Source organism: Pogonomyrmex barbatus, unplaced genomic scaffold (genome assembly GCF_055798465.1).
Source record: "Pogonomyrmex barbatus isolate J1 unplaced genomic scaffold, ASM5579846v1 scaffold7, whole genome shotgun sequence".
Classification (NCBI taxonomy): domain Eukaryota; kingdom Metazoa; phylum Arthropoda; class Insecta; order Hymenoptera; family Formicidae; genus Pogonomyrmex; species Pogonomyrmex barbatus.
Genome location: NW_028297171.1, coordinates 7,383,438 through 7,400,751, shown reverse-complemented (window position 1 = coordinate 7,400,751; position 17,314 = coordinate 7,383,438). Strand labels below are relative to the sequence as shown.

The 17,314-nt window shown below is 42.3% G+C and overlaps 1 protein-coding gene across 7 annotated transcripts in view; it reads left to right on the top strand.

Annotated features, from left to right (window-relative positions):
- The window catches only part of unc-13 (protein unc13 homolog), a 94,281-nt gene that overhangs the window by 58,531 nt on the left and 18,436 nt on the right, over window positions 1–17,314 (top strand). For 5 of the 7 annotated variants that reach the window (XM_089083562.1, XM_089083565.1, XM_089083563.1 and 2 more), the window contains 4 exons: window positions 1,396–1,470; window positions 4,042–4,261; window positions 6,316–6,436; window positions 9,597–9,703. In XM_089083562.1, coding sequence (XP_088939688.1) covers window positions 1,396–1,470; window positions 4,042–4,261; window positions 6,316–6,436; window positions 9,597–9,703 — 523 coding nt within the window. Of the gene's footprint in view, window positions 1–1,395; window positions 1,471–4,041; window positions 4,262–6,315; window positions 6,437–9,596; window positions 9,704–13,419; window positions 13,527–17,314 lie in introns of all 7 variants that reach the window. The other 2 variants (XM_089083564.1, XM_089083560.1) reach the window with 1 other exon arrangement.

The following is a 17,314-nucleotide window of genomic DNA, read 5'->3' as shown; positions in this document are numbered from 1 at the left end:
CGCACCATACCCACCAGACACCATAAGCTAATTAGATTAGATTTTCTCTCCGTAGAGATTCACCTACGCTCTATCTCTTTCTCTCTTTCTCTTTGCCTCTCTCACACACTCTCGTCTTTCACCGTTATTTTAACTGATTTACATATCTTTCCTGGCGTTTCCGCCCCATTCGCTTTTTGATTCTAGCCTTTCACTGTCTTTCTCTACTACTACTACTACTATTACTATCGCTCTGTCCTCTCTTCGTTCTAATTTGAATATTAGATACAGTACACGTATATACGCGTTTCCAATCGTACATGCAAATCTACTGTGCCCGGTCTTATTGAGCCGGGCTAGTCTTTGATTAACCTCTCGTACAATTTCCGACTTAGGTTTCCCGACGTACAATAACACGTAGTTCAAATATCATCGAGTCGAATCTTACTGGTTTTAATATATATTAATCTTGTTTGTTGACCGCATTAATTTTCTCTGTGCACGCGAGTATGCGCAAAAGATAATCATACAGATATTATATTAATCCACAAACGGTTGCACGAGGCAAACATTTCATGTTTTGAACATTGATGTTCATCATAAAATGTGGTCAAACATTCGGTCAAAAGTTATTCATTAAATTTGCAGAAACTTTGTTCGGACATTCATGTAAATGTCAGTCGGTTACATCAGATACTAGATTAAATTTAGAAAATCCGCAAAACTCTTTTATATAATACTTGCGATACAATCTCTTAGCACGAGCGCTCGATGTATAAAATAATACTCACACTTATACTTACTTCATAAAACTTGTAAATAAAAATTTAATTTTATGGATATTTCACTTGGCATGTAATGTCACCGCTTCTTTTAGGTCACAAGATTTTTATGTTATAAAATTTCCCTTCGGCTTTGGATTTGTTTCTATCTCGCAAGTTTTTACATTACAGCAGTTGCAATTTAATCTCGATGTGAAGTTGCTTCTTTGGAAATGTTTGACTGATTAATATTAAAAATTTTCAAATATATATACATTATATATATATATCTTATAACTTTTGAGTAATTCTTCGTTCAAAAGTATCTCACATCGGTGTCGTTCACTCTTATTTTGAAATAAATCATATTTTGATGTTGAAAAATATTTGTAAATAACACTTTTCGAAAAATTCTTCGTGTTTTTTTACATACGTTTACTTATATTTCTTCACATTTCTTGACTTATTTATTCAATTCTATTCTGCTTTTCTTTAATCTCTTTCTCGCTCTCTTTCTTTCTCTTACTCTTTTTCTCTCTCTTCCTTTCAGTTTCTCAGACCTAAGATTATCATTTACTATGCGATAGAGAGACTGGAAGGCATTAGACATTATTATACCTTTATCAGATGCACATTAATTCCTATCTTTTCTCAGACCATGGCGGCGACGAAGAGGAACGCTGGTCTGACATCCGCCGTGCCTCGAGCGACGCTGAACGACGAGGAGCTGGTAAGGACTTGCCCTTTAGTCACTATACTTCATCGTCGTCGTTAATAAACCAAAAGAAAAACGCTCGCCCTATAAGAAGAGGGTTAGCTATACCGCGTTATCCCGCTGATACTCTTCACGAGTGATAGCAAGAACTAAGCGCTTCTTTAACAACACTTTTCAAGATTGCCATTGCGTGAACGATGCGACGTGCCACGCCATTGATTAACGCCATTTAAATCACAAAGCAAAACTTAGAATTACTTTAATTACTTTCTTTCTACGCGATGTAGTAACCCGCTCGAAAAACCTCGCGCAGGAGCAGGACAAAAGGGAAAAAAGTTTCGAAAGCGAAGGTAAAGGGATGGTTTGGCTCGTGGCTGCGAGACGTTACGGCGAGAGATAATAAGGGAAGAAATACGGGGACAAGTGTCAGAGTGAAATTAGATCCGTTACATTATTTAATTTTAAGTTTCAATACCGATGAGAGACCGGCGCCGAAGGAGCTTAACTTAACCACTGGACTCTCTTTTTTTTTCATACGAAACGTGCTGCATTTTATCCTCATTTCCACGCTCTTTTTTTTCACGTAAGTGTGAAGCCTAGCCTAGGTTTTCGTTCTGAATTTCCTTACTTCTTACTTACCCCTCTCCCCTTCTCTCTCTCTCTTCGCACCTCGTGCTTACTTTGGTGCAACACGTAGCGACCTAGTGTAAAACACATTAGCGGCTAGGATACCGCGATACGTGCATACGCATCACGTCGTATGTACCGAAGAAGTACATGCATATGTATGCATTAGGCGAGAAAATAGTGGTCGAATCGCACACACATACACTATATATATAGGACATCCATAGAAGAGCCTACGTAGTCTGTATAGGAATATCACGACAGGGGATACCGTATCAGAGAGGAATGGCTAGGCTAGCCGTTAGGCGTTTCCGATTTCTATGACGTTGGATGTTCCTCGTGTATCGAATACCTGGGGTATCCTTACCAGGTCACTTTGACGCGTGATATTCGATAACGAGATATCTAACCTGTTCCCGTATGAATAATTTATTTAAGCAGCCTGAGAAAAAATTATGACGAATGGAATTTTGAGTTAATAAAATTCGATTATGATCCATCAACACTAGAAATAAGATTTTGCGTGCCGGCGGTTTTTATTTGAGACTTTTTTTAAAATACGCTTTTGATATTTCCGAAGCCTCGAAGGAGAATATCGAAAAGGAACTGTGTTAAAAAGTAACTGTCAATCGGTCGTTTATTTTTACATGTACTCTTACGTCGGGATGAAGATATACGGGTGGTGAAAAATTCATGCACCGGGGAACATCCCGAGTTCACACCTTAGTGCCATAGTGCTTAACGGATCGATGCTTTTACATCCTCTCCCCCTCTTCTCTCGCTAGACGGTCTAACGACATCCAGAAGACATGCTCGCTCTGAAACTTTGACGCGTACCGATCGTTGCAAAAAAAAAAAAGAAAAGGAAAAAGAAAAAGTGATATTTCTCAAAAAGTAAGACGAAGCGTGAATGTTCTAGATGTCTGACACGAGACGTGATGATCTCCTTACGATCGAGAAGCTCGCGTACGTGCGCTCGCGAAGATCTCCTAGGTAATTCCCCCTCCAAGCATGGAAAAAAATGCCCAAAGGAAAAAGAAAATCGATAGAGGTGCTCTCGAAAATCTAAAGCCGAAAGTCATTCTTTTTGTTTTCGAGAGGCGCGAGCAAGTAGGAAACCTAAAACAGCCTCTTAGCGTATCCAATTCGCTTTTATTCGGACCATACGTGGACTTTTCTTTGTGAAACTTACGTCTGCATATGGTTTGCGTGCACATGATTATGTAACTAGAAACCCACAAAAGCACTTCGATTAATGATCGTGTCCACGAGGGAGTTTTTGCGAGACATCGGATGGACAAAAAAACGAATGCTAATTCTTCGGTATTCCATTTACAATTTGAAACGCAAATTTTTAGATTGAAGCAAAAGTGGATTAAAGATCGATAACGGGTAATTGCGAAGCAAGTAATAAATTAAAAGAGCTGCTTTCTTAAAAGGTCACGATAAAGCTGTTTTATTTCTTCAATCGAAAATAGCTTCGCTAATATAATTTCTGTTATAATCTGATATTGTACAATTGTCCAATCGATCGTTCTTACGCGCAGATAATAGAATTTTTTATCACGCTAATAAAGATGTAACAATCACTTCGTCATATATCGAGCATCGGGGAATTTAAGGTATTTCTTTTCTATTCATAAGCAGAATATTCATAGAATCGATATTTAAAAATTTGACACAATATAATTTGAAACAACGTAAAAAATATTTTATCGCGATATCCATATTGACATGTCGTAAAATACCGGCTCTTCCGAAAGATTAGTAATTTAGTAACGTCCATCGAATCGTTTAAATTCCTCAAAATTTGCAATTTTAACGAATGGAGAACCAAAGTAGAAAAACGAATGTGTTTGCATAACCACCCGGTTTTTTTTTTTTTAACTCATCTATCCTCCCCTATATCCTCTTTTTTAATTTAACGGCGATGCAATCGCATAAATGAAACGCCCGCAGAAGATGCACGTGTACAAGAAAACCCTGCAGGCGATGATCTACCCCATATCATCGACCACCCCTCACAATTTCGTCACTTGGACGGCCACGTCGCCGACGTACTGCTACGAGTGCGAGGGTCTTCTCTGGGGCATCGCTCGACAGGGGGTGCGATGTATGGAGTGCGGTGTCAAGTGTCACGAAAAGTGCAAGGACCTCCTGAACGCCGATTGCTTGCAGAGTGAGTAACGTCAGTTTCTATTTTTGCAATTTGATTTCCGAAGGTGAATTCCACCAAGTGTCGCAAAGAGGAAATGTAGAAAAAAAATTGTGAATTGCACAATTATGTACAAAGAAATAAGGAAATGTATTATAATTTACTATAAAATTATAAAAAAAATAACAACAATAAAAATAATAAATAAATAAATAATGAATGCACAATTGCTTACTTCACTTTGCAATTGGTCTTAAAGGGAACGAAATTAACAGTTGTCATAATTACGTATTAGAGGATTTTTCGAAGTTATAATTGTATTTTAGAGATTATAAAGCGCCGAGATCGCAAAGGCTTCCTCTTTTTCAGCTACGTAATTAAAAATTGATTTATTTATTAACGGTCGGCCAGTAGGGAAATCAATTGTCTCTCGGCGGGGCAGCAAGAATCGAGCAGCGAGATCGAGAAAAGTTTCGCAATTCGTTAAAGAAAGATTAGAACGAATGAATAAGTTGAAAAGAAAAAGTTTGAAAAGACGTACGTTTAAATGACTATTTTCCTCTTTGCTACTTTGAAGCGAATTAATAATTAATTTCTCTGTAATATTCTTCGACCTCTGTCCATTGCTTCTTACAGAGTCACAGAGTGTTATTTCCGTCGTCGGCCGGTGTCTTGTCAATAAGCGGATATTATTCTTGTCCCGTATAAAATCGATTCATAACAGGATAAACGAGCGCTTATTAAGTCGTGCAATTGAATTTCATGGATTGACCATTTCTTGCGGAAAAATCATTTTTCGGTAAGCGCAATACGTTCGTGGGGCCATTTTACGTTTTTGATACCGACGAAAGTATCCGTGTCGCGACGAATTTTATAAATCAATTTCCAATGTTCGGAAATCGGAAAGTAATGACACTTTTAACGTCGGCCCGTCCATCAGACTTTCAATTTGATTCCGACGATCTTCGCCTTCTCTATAGACGTCCCTTTCGTCTGGATACCATTCGCTATCGATTCGTGCTAGCACTCCTCGACTAATGATTGCCATCCCCTTCCCCCTCGATCGTCGACTGTGTCCCCCGATAAAGTTTCTTTCCTTGATCGGACAGTCCACGATTAATTTACAGCCTCTCTGCCTCCGACTCGCCGCACGACGGTTTGCCCTGTAATTCCGTTCTCAATTAATTCTCCCTTCATCCACCGCTGTCCGTTGTAATTTCAATGTACCGGGTGTTTCGCGTCATGTCCTTTCGTATCATTTATCCTCCCAGGTATCTCTTCCCTTCTCGATGGCAATCGCCATCCGATTAGATACAACGGGATTTCCTAATAATAATTAAAATAGCCGGCATCGATCGCCTGGCCGAAAGTAGCTTCGACGCGTAAATTCGAAAACGCGATCGACACCGCGTATCAGATTGCAGATTGTTTCTGCGCTGCCGCGCTATCGTTCTTGCATCTAATATATCTGATGTTCAACGATTATATATAATCAAAATTGACGCGATTATTATATAACGCGCAGAACGCACGCCCATCTATCATGATCCGTACGTACGATGTGTCATATTCTCCAGTTTACATGTAATTTTGCAATACTGATCGTCGAACGGTATTATTAGTATCGTATTCAAGCGATATCGAAGAACGAAAAAAAAAAAGAAACATATGTTATTCAATCGTTATTCACCGACAATATCATGATTTTTGTGAGAATTCTATATATATATATATATATATATAGAATTCTGGCCTCGAAAAAAAAATGCAACTTTTTTATAAGCATTTTATCAGTTAATGCATTGAAAAACAGTGCGGCCCGCGCGCCGAATCGCGTAATAAATCTTTTAAACACATTTCTCTCTTCTTTCTTTCTTTCTTTCTCTTTCTATCGGAGATAAAAACGGAGATAAAACGTTTTATCGACACCGGCACGACATCGAGAGGATTGAAATTTGTAACAAATAATTGGATTTAAATATTTAATGAAAAATTTTTTTAGTAATGCGTCTTTAATGACACATCTAAGTAATCATATGTGAGTCTCATATTTATATTTTGCCATTTCGTTCGTTCAGGGGCGGCTGAGAAGAGCTCGAAGCACGGCGCTGAGGATAAGGCGAATAGCATAATTACAGCAATGAAGGAGAGAATGAAGCAAAGAGAACGAGAGAAACCAGAAATCTTCGAACTGATTCGGTGAGTATCTGCCCACTGTGTCCGCTTCTTTTTCTTTTCTTCTTTTCTTCGCAGCGGAGGTCAATCCAACGAAAACCGTACTGTCACTCAATGGCAATTCGGTTCGAGAAGATACAGCCTCGATCGATGTACGGATCGATCCCGACGTGATTTAATGATTATTTGTCGCCACTGCTCGCTATTTTTCAGAAAGACAGTTTCGAGGTGAATAACGGCGCGCTTGTTGCGCAACGTAATAAATCTCGTGAAAAAAAAAATCGCCTGGTTATGACAACGGCATAACTTTTTTTCCTTTCGATAGTAAATAAAAGCCGTTTTCAATTTCGAGCTAATTAGTCGGCGCCGCTAACAATCCGTCTGAATCCCCGCTTTTCACCCTCGCATTGCGTGAGCGGATGGTTAATGGTTTCGCGAATAAATCGCCACCGCCGAGCCAGATCTATTCCGTGAACTCAAACATAAGAAATCGTTAAACGCCGTATCAACATCGTTTGAACGAATATTAATGCGCCACGACACACCTCTGGAGTAGCATGTCGTGCGAATGTTCGTGAGTAATGCTTTACGATAAATGCGGCAAACACGATTCGCGTTTTAGACTGCGTGGTGATTCCCTTGGTATCTTCGTAAGTTACAATATATTTATTTTATTTTGTATCGTATATATTATATCGCCAGAGCCTCAACATACAGTCATGATCAATAGTTTTTCTCTGCCATTTGCAAAACAGCAGAAAAAAAAAAAATATATATATATATATATACATATATATTTGTATATATATATATATATATATATATATATATTTTATATTATTGTTTGTATAAATTTTATATACAATATATATCTAAATTAAGAAAGAGAGGCAAAAACTACGAAAACTGAGAGTTAAGCTACGCTGCGTGTTTATAACTTTAATATAATAATATAACATTCAATTATAATAATTTCCACAACATTATCGATTTAACGGGAAGGCAGAATCCGCTTCATTCAATAAACGCGTTTCAATGCAATCAAATAAGCTGTCAGAATTAAATAATCTCACAAATTAATATTGTCCGCTCGATAATCGGCATTGACACACACACACACACACACACACACATACACACACACACACACACACACACACACACACACACACACACACACCCACGCGCGCGATATCATTTTAGTTCAAATTCCGAATCGTGCTTGTAATGGAAAAATTTTTGTGTGTTATTTGAAATTCACGTATACATATATACAATCCGATGATATTGTTGATTAAATATAAATATGTGTGCTCAAATAAATTTTGATTTGTTTACAGAAATATAATGAGATCATGCGCCGTGCAATCGTTTTCAGGTATCGAGGCCGACCCGTTTTGCGGTGCATGATAAATGCATAACACACGCGGCTTAGGCACATCAGCATCATCATAATAATGTCTAATCGCATTTGCGCACCTTGCATCAATCCATCGCATATCTGCCATAATTAATTAAGCGTCAAGCTATTCGAGATATTTCCGCAACTGTGCCCGCGCTGCATTTCAATCTTATTACCCTAGTATCGGCTTGTTATCGCGACGATTATAAATATCGACGATGAGCGACGGACATGGAGTAAAAGGTTCCGTAAAAGCCATCGCGATAAAAGCCAACTCGGTAGGCAGTCGGTTAATGAAAATCAACGTTGATTAATATCACTCGCGCGATCTGCACTGCGAGAGATCCAATAATCGCTCCGATAAACCAGTCGATATCTGTTCAATTAGTTATATAATTAGCATATCATGAAAAAAAAAAAAAAATTTTTGAGCGTATAATTGCAAGCTAATTTCACGCAGTGAATTGCGATATAGTTAGTTCAGTTGAGAGAGAGAGAGAGAGAGAGAGAGAGAGAGAGAGAGAGAATTTTTCTGAATTATTTTTTCATCAACGCAAGCGGATTTGTTGATGAATTCAACAAAGATCTCTTTATTAATTAACATATGAATTAATCAGAGCGTATTAATGCCTTTTACGGATATTTTTTTCGTTTTTGCCGGGCATTACCGTAATTTAGTTCCTCCGGTAATTAGCACGTGCGAAATTAGTGGAACAGCTGCAGCGATCATTATTACATGTCAGAGAAAACGTCTCCCAGTTGCTTCCGCAAGAAATACTGCAATGCAGAAATATTGTTGCCCGCAATGGTTACGCGTATCACTGAAAATCGTAATTAATTTAATATCCCAGGCGACAATAATTTTCAATTAAGATTGGCTCCTACCTAACGGCGATAGATTGGAATTAATCCGTAATCAAAAAAATGCAACGCGTAGCCGATATAGCGATGCAGTGGCGATAACATTAGGTAGAGAAGATTATAAGACAGAGTAGGCGAGGCTAAAGCGAAATCTTCACCATCACAAAGCCCGATCTCGTCCTCTCTGAGAGAGAGATATATATATGTATACATATATATATATATATATATATATATACATATATATATATATATATATATATATATATATATATGCGATGCATCCGTAGTCACGTAGTTATAGCCGCTCGTCTAAACCGAGCTGTATTATCGAGCAATCAATCGTTAGCAGCAATCCTCGTTAGCAGCTTGATCGATGATCGGTCGCTTTAATTAGAAGACTGTTTGCTCGATACGCGCGCTAAAAATTTTCCTTCGGCGAAACGCTCAATTCCCGCCGCTTACCCTCTAGTCGTGATATCGGAAAAATTTAACGGGAAACAGTCGTCTGAACGTACAATTGATCCCACAAAGGGAATTCTTAAGTTGTCACATAGAGATTCGCTGGTAATCGTCTGCGACGCGTTTCGTTTCACGGGATGCCGAACTGCAAAAAGCGGGGCAGCACGCGATTTTCATCGGATTACAAAAGAATGGTTAAATACACATGTCGCGTTGAAATTCCGTTCCGCGGAACGTTTTTCTTTCTTTTTTTTTTTTTATGAGCTTCAACGCTCCACGAGTTACAATATTTCGTGAACGGAGTAATCTCTTCCTCCGGGAACGTCTCGCGGCGGAAGAACTATTTTAGAGAGGGATAATCGCGAGGTAAAGATAATTTTGCGGGACGAGAGAAGCAGAAAGGATGAGATCGTGGCTGTTGGCATAGCTCATATGAAAGAGAGTCTCGTCGGAGTTTAGGTCAGTCTTCGGGGTCGACGAAAAGGCGCATTTGGGTCACATGATGGCGGTGGAGCAATCGGTTTTGGACGGTACCAGCAAGTGGTCGGCGAAGATCGCTATTACAGGTTTGTGGCCAGCCCGTGCTCGCCGGTTCCTAAACTGGTCTTGTGCACTCTCCGTACCCCATGCGACGAGCGTGTCATCAGTATGGTGTCCGTCATGATACTTACATATGTGTGCTGCGTATGCCTTGATATATATATATATATATATATATATATACCTTGATCTGTACAGTGCGAGTCGTCGTTGTCTCCAAGTACCCGTTATATATAATGCGTGTCCGCACAAGATTGATTCTTCTTACTTATTGTTATTATTATTATTACACTTAGATCTGAGGGTAAATAACTGGCTCTTGGTGGCTGCCGCGCGTGTGGCTGTGTTGTATTGATTGCTATTAACATACCTATATATCGAGCAACAACTTACCTTACATGTAATTCCCGTATGTAATTATGAGGCCGGTTCGACCATCGTGCGATGATAGATAAGAGAAAGTTCTCACGTCGGGGCTGCAAATTGCGATCTAAACTCGTTTTTATTCTTAGCACTCGGCTCCTATTTTCCTTTAATTTCTTCGACAACTCGGATGTATCGCGCACGTTTACGTACACTCACGATGGACGAACTATCTTCGTTCCCTCCTTCGAAATACATTCCTTGACTTACATATCCCCTTAACTTACCTCCCTCTCCCCGCTCTCAACCAATGCAGACTATCGTGTATGTGTGCGCGTGTACGCTACGCTGCTGTTTTACGTGTATGTGCTGACGTTTTTATGATCTTACATTTGTCCGCTGGATGGAGAACAATACCGCGCGCTAATCGTTGCGTACAACACCATTTAATCGGACACTCGCCTCCCCATCGGTGTGTTTCCTTCTTTTCTCTCCTCCCCTCTCAATGGTACTTCCTCTTCGCTCCAATTTCACGCCAATTCGCAGCTGCCGCCATGGCAAGCCCGTCCCGAACGAGATCGGCGAAATCGAGTTTGCAGACAGTTCCCTCCTCCGTTCGCCTCCCGGCGCTCAACGCGCTATTTGCAATAGCCTCTTTTCCAGGGAAACAGTTGGAGTGTTTCGTGTTTTACCGGCGAAATGAAATCTCGCTCGCAGTCCGCTCGGGCGAATTCCTCCGGGAGCAACACCTCAATTACCACCCCGTTCGGGCGAGGTAGTTCCTCCGGAAGTCCTCGGGAAACGCATCTGCCTCGGACCACCCGTTACTCCTCATTAACGAAAGTCACGGGAAAAGTCGCGCGAATCGAGTCCGCGCTCTCTCGTCGCTCTCTGTTTGCGTCGACATGAAAGCACATGGGTTTTGCACGGTGAATTATATATATATACTTGTACACGTACCGGGTGTCGTGCGATCGTACCCGGTCAGGCATCACGCGATGACTCCTCCGCTCCCCCGGGGGAGCGGAGGAGACATTCAATCGAAAGTCCATTAGGGTCACGTGGCAACTTGTTGTGGCGGCAAGTATGTGCCGTTGCCATTGTCTAAAGCAAACTCCGGCCCGGCTATAGCTGCCGAGCTTCCATGAACGCGAGTCCCTGACCGATAGGCCAATACCACAGCGTCGTCCATCGAAAGCAATCTACCAACCACCTGTAATCTTCGGCATATCGGGGGCGCGTTCTCCTTCCCGTTGCATTCTGCCGTGAGATGAGAACGTTAGTCGCATCGATCATCCCTTCGATCGAACGCCGTCAGCTTGGCTCCTGGTTCTACCTACGGCAGAAATAGGTCTCGCGTGTCGAAGATAAGGAAAATAAATTCATCTCGATGGAGCATCGGTTTAGGTCAACGGTTGGCGTTTAACGCGCTTTAATACATAGGGGACATAGAGACATGGTCGAGGAACGATACGGCCTCCCTCTCCCTCCTCCCTCGAGACGTTTCATTTTGAGAGGTAAATTAGTTTGTGAATTATAGACGGTGAAGTTTGTCAGGCATGCAGAAGAAGAGTGAGTCGATACATCTTGTGAAACTAAACACATTTTCTTTGTTGGAAAGTGGCTTTATAAAATTACTGTTGAAGAAACAAGCAGGTTAGTTTGTGTCGTTTATTCACTTGTCGTAAGCAAGGCATGCCCCACGTGTGGCGCATATTGATCTTGTTCCCACGGATTATTACCACGCGAGAGATGTACCGCTAGGAAACACGTGCGCGAAAGAAATACGCGACATCGAGGGGGAAAAAAGTGTTCTGGCCGAAACACACATTTCGCATGATTTCTACCTTCATTGTTACTCGCCGTCTGTATTTCGCGTGGTGACACGTCCCCAGGGCCATTGTGATTCCGAATCAAAGGGAAGATGAAACCTTTCTTCTTCCAATTGTTATTCCACGTCGGCAGGGATAATAGAAATGTAAATACATACAGCTTTTATAGTTATATTCGGTATACTTTAGCGAAGAATAATTCAACGGCGTTGATCGATGTTCGCCAACTTGAAAGAGAATTTCATTCTTTCTTACTTTCAATATACCAGAACATTTGCTCCTGAGAAAATTAAGTTACCTTAGACTTCACTAAATTATTTATAATACGATTACATACTTACATTCCAATTTCGTAACTTTTATAAACTTTTAACTCGATACAGACACCTCTCACGAATAATGGATATTTGTAATTACTCTTCGATCGAAAGAAAAAAGAAATTAGATTCTCCCGACGGACAGGCAGAAATTTGATCAAATAACCGATCATTGTGTCTGATCAAACCTGTTCGTATCGTCCTTGGGAAATGATTATTACCATAACTGAGAGATCAATGGAAGTCTCGTGTTGGCGACGGGCCATGCGAGTCGAGCAACAAGTTTTCTTGTTCCAGACTGACGCGCCCTTATCAAACACTTTCCCCTGTAAAACAGCGTTAATTCTGCAATGGTAAGGGATTAACAGGTGGTATGGCAACGTGCTCGTTATCCCGCATCCGTGCAATGCTCGCAGTGATCGATTGGCCTTTCTTGTGCATACCCCCTCCCACCCTCTCCCGTGCACTTCGGACGAAACTTTAAGAACTTAGATATGGCATTCTGTTGTACATCTTGGTCGACGCGATTCTCGCTCTCCTGAAACTTCGCCCCATCTATTATTCTTCCATATGTCAATCCCGTCGCTCCTTTTCGATGTAAATAAAATCAATCTCGCTCTTGCTTCTGGTAGAGTTATAATTCGAATAGGGTGTCAATCCCGTCTGTCCGATCGGGGGGCATCTGCATCTATATTCATCCGTCAAATTCCGTACACTCGAACCGCGCAAAATTCGCAAAGGTCACATTGAGGGATTACAGGGTGGAACTCTGGATCAGCGGACCTAGCTAATCCATCTCGTATTGAGATGATGGATTTAAAACACACGTTTCGCTTCGCTTTCACGTATGAGATACACACATACACACGTAAAAGAGGCGTCGAAATACACACAAGCTAATCCCGGAAAAATATCTTAGTGTCCTGGCTGCGCCAATGTAATGTCCCGCTAGCATAGCTGAGCTGCTGAATATGGCCGTCGTTGATGCTGCTGCTGCTGCTGCTGCTGTTGCCGCTGTTGTTGGATGATATTGGATGGTTAAGGACGATTTTCCGCCTCGCGACAATCCCGCGTCCTTCGGTGGCCTCCGTAAGACGTACGCCTCCCGGTTGCCTTGAGGATATACCGGCTTTGAGGAATCTCTAAGAGTGCGAAATGACGATGAGAGGAGAAGGGTACGAGAGGTTGTCGAAGGACGATCCGATGACGAGGACATTGTCTTCTTTTCAGCACAACGTTTTCAGTCGACCCGGATACGCACATAGACAGCCTCGAGCAGGCCGAGCAGATCGTCCTTGAGGGTACCAGCAAGTGGTCCTGCAAGATCGCCATCACAGGTGACACGATACTGATACCTTTAGAGCGTTTTAATGATCATTCACCACAATCTCAATAACGAGTCACTCAGTTCTGTATACCACGTATACATACACGCTTGAATATAAATCCACACACGGTTACACGAAAACTCGTTAAAATTCTGAGAACGACTGCAAAGATCGCTCGTTTCACTTAATACCTCGTAAGGCGATACTCTCTTCTGCTGCGAATCACGAGGGCAAAGTTTCTGAATCACCGAGGTACAGGCTGCATCACGACCGCCGTAATTTCTGTCGCTTACAGATTCTCCGATGAGTTTGAAACTTCGGTGCACTCGCGGACTACAAATTCATCTGACAATCCGTAATCAAGAGCAGAAGCGGCGGATTATGTATCTCGTGCGCGCGCGCGCGCGCGCGCGCGCGTATCGATGAGCACGCCGCGAGTCTCACAGATCTCGATTTTTCAATCACCGTGTTCTCGTGTCGCACGGCGCACGATTCAAAGCAAACACGAAAAAGATCTATATCACAGAGCACCATCGGGGGCTGATAATCAACGGCGCGTGATATACGAGGCGCACTTTGCGTTGTGCCGCGTACTCCGCAGTCAAGTTCTCGCATTCCAATTGCACCACCGGGGCATGCACATTGTACGATCGATGTACTTCGTCGGGCACGAAGTCAAACCTCCAGGATCGATCGAGCGACGTATCCCGCTCGACTCCGTCGTTCGTTCGTGCGCAAAGTTTCGAAATATATTAAAGTTCAACGATATATACATATCCTATACATATATATATATATATATATATATATATATATAGGAATGCGAGACGAGAATAGCAATATATATATATTCTCGTCTCGCATTCGTTGTTACAATGAAAACTAAAACAATTTGTGAAGGTCGGTCGACCGAAACGCATTACGGCGCCGACGTCGTTTCGACAGGGCGATTTCGATGCGCCCAGATCTGTGAATCATCTCGAACGACGCTCGTGTCAAATCGGTGAATATACCAATCGGTGAATTATGGGATTTATGTGCCGTCCGGGAATAGTCTCCTCCCCCTCCCACCCCCACCCCGCGCAATCATTTACATTTACAGCGACGACTTTTATCTCTCCCGATTTTTATCAATTCGCCGGCACAGTTGTAACGTGTCAGATGCCAATAAAAATGACAAGCGTATAACTTTACACGGCATTACAGGTAGCGTATGTCATAGAAAATTACAGTTTGCCGCCCGAAATTGCAATCGTAGTCCACTGCCGCAAACGACGTGGCAGACGGGAGCGGTGCAAGCTGCATACGTATGCGCTCCTCTTCGCGAAGATCGATAGTTCAACGTACAGACGTACAAGCGTAATAGCTATGTGCTCAGCCTCCGCAGCTCATTCATGTTATGTATGAATAGATATATTTCTTATCTACTGGAGGAACTGCATAAAAGAATACAATCAAACGGGCATATTCTATTAATCAGGAAATACTTGTCAGTATTCTTGTCAGCGTAATGTTACATCGCTTTGTCGATTCCCGGCACGTTTATTTAATATTTTAAGTATGCAAAATGTAACCCAGAAAGAGAAAGAGAAGAAGAGAAGGGAAAGGGGTGTTATTTCGATCGACGTGGATCGCAGCCAATAATGAGAAACGTTGGAAATGCGAATGGGGACGCTTGGAAATACGCTCGAAAAACGCGAGGGATTAAGAGAATTCGTCGGCGCAAAGTCCGAGGGGATTCGATTCTCTTTCCTTCGTCGCCTCCACGGCCGTTGCCGTGGAAAATGGAGGAGCCGCCTCTTCTCAAGAGTGCGCCTGCAGCAACGTTTCCACTGCGGAGATTTGCCCAGTCCAGTCCCGGGTTGAGGAGAATCTCACGCAAGGAATTTCCCCGGCAGTCTCGACCCATCTTAAATAACCGTGGATCGCCGAGGTTCCCGAGGGAGATCTTAACGTTTCAGTTGGCCGCGCAAAGAGAGTATTTCATATCTCTCATTACCGTTATTCGCACATCCGACACTTCGATAATGATTACGGCAACAATCCATAACGCGTTGCTCTCCATCTTGCTTTAATCAAAAGGCTGAACGAGAAAGCCGCGGACGAGCGAGAACTCGGAGACGAGTCTTAAATGATCCACGGGAAATTTAATGTAACTGAAAACTGCATTTTCTGCACTTAACATAATGCGGGAGATGGACGAACACTAAGAGGTACTTAATTATTTACGATCAGCGTGAAAGATAAAGGTGGATGGGCGATATATTTGCGCGGCGAGAACGTGTTCCAGCGGAGAAAAGTCGATAAGCACAGCGAGCTGCAACAAAACTTTCAAAAGCTGCCGAGGTATCCGGCGGAGCTTTCCTAGTCCGCCGCTAACGGTGGAAATAGCGAGAGAAAAAGAGAGGACGGCGGTATGAAAAAGGGAGGGTTGTCCCGTTGAAAATGGAGATAAGTAAATAGGACGCGGCATAAAAAAAAAAAAAAGAAAGGAAAAAGAGAGAAAGAAGAATAAAATCGGCGGAATGGTCTGTTTCAGACAGCCCGTCTCCTCCTCTCTAGGCTTTTTATTTCCACCATCGTGAGCGTTTCCTTCCTCGCGCGTTTATATACTGTCGGCGCGGAAAACGAGTTTGGATAATCAAAAAAGGAGCGAGAGAAAATCGAGACAATTTCTGGACGAAGTCACTTCGCCAAGAAATTGTTAACTGCGTGGTCGGTTGGCCAACCGGTTCTTCTCTGTTCGTGACTTTCCTCTCGATAAAGAATTACATCGAAAGAAAAGAAGCAAGACGCGGTATCGAGTCGCCCGAACGAAGCGTACATATAAATCTTCATAAGAGAATTCGAGCGTCAGTTTTAACTATTGATGGGAGCTTTCTCTGTAAAATAAGTCAAAGCAGAGTCGTCGCTACTTTAATCTTCTTTTACGTAAGAACTCTTAATTTTTTAATCCCTCGACACTTCCACGTGCGCAATTCCGAGAATAATCTGATTTCGATCGTGCACTCTCAGCAGGCTGTAGCCTCCGTGAAATAAGGGAGGAGATTCAGGAAAATAAGGGGGTGCCAAACGGGGGTGCAAATTGGCGAAAGGGGTGGGGAGCGGAGGTGGTAACAGTCGGCGCCGCTTCCTCTTCCGCCCCAGTAATCAAATCTCTTGACTCACTTGGCGCAAATTAAAATGGCTACGAGATCTGCAGATTGCGCGCCGGGGGATCGCGCGGTCGAAGAGAGATGCGAAGAGGGATCCTTCGCGATGGAGCCAATAAATAAGGGATGAGAGGTGTGACTACGTGACAAAAAACGACACCGCACATAATCGCCGCAGTGTATACGCAGTATGATCAAATCAAAAATGCATGCGACTCGCGGCTGCGAGCACGACGCGTTAAATTAGCGTGCGAGCGTGTATTTGATCGCGAGATTGTGCACGGAGTACGCGGCTTGACACGTAGAATCAATAATACGCCATATTGATGGCGATCATTGATAATCCCGTAAACGCACACGCAAACGGCAAATTATACCGTGTTCGATACCGATGATGATTGTGATACTTTACGTTGCATCGCGGTCAATCGTCGCGACGTCGAGCTGACATTTTCCTCCTCTGCACGTAGGTGAGAAAACCCAAAACATTTCGCGTTATATTTCGGATATTTTCTCGTATTTAAAAATTAAATTCGCGAGATGTCGAGTTCTATCATATCGGGTCACGTAGGACGCGACGTGACGACGTAAAACATGCACAACACAATCCATTCGATATCTGCGCGTATTGTATCGTTTAACAGT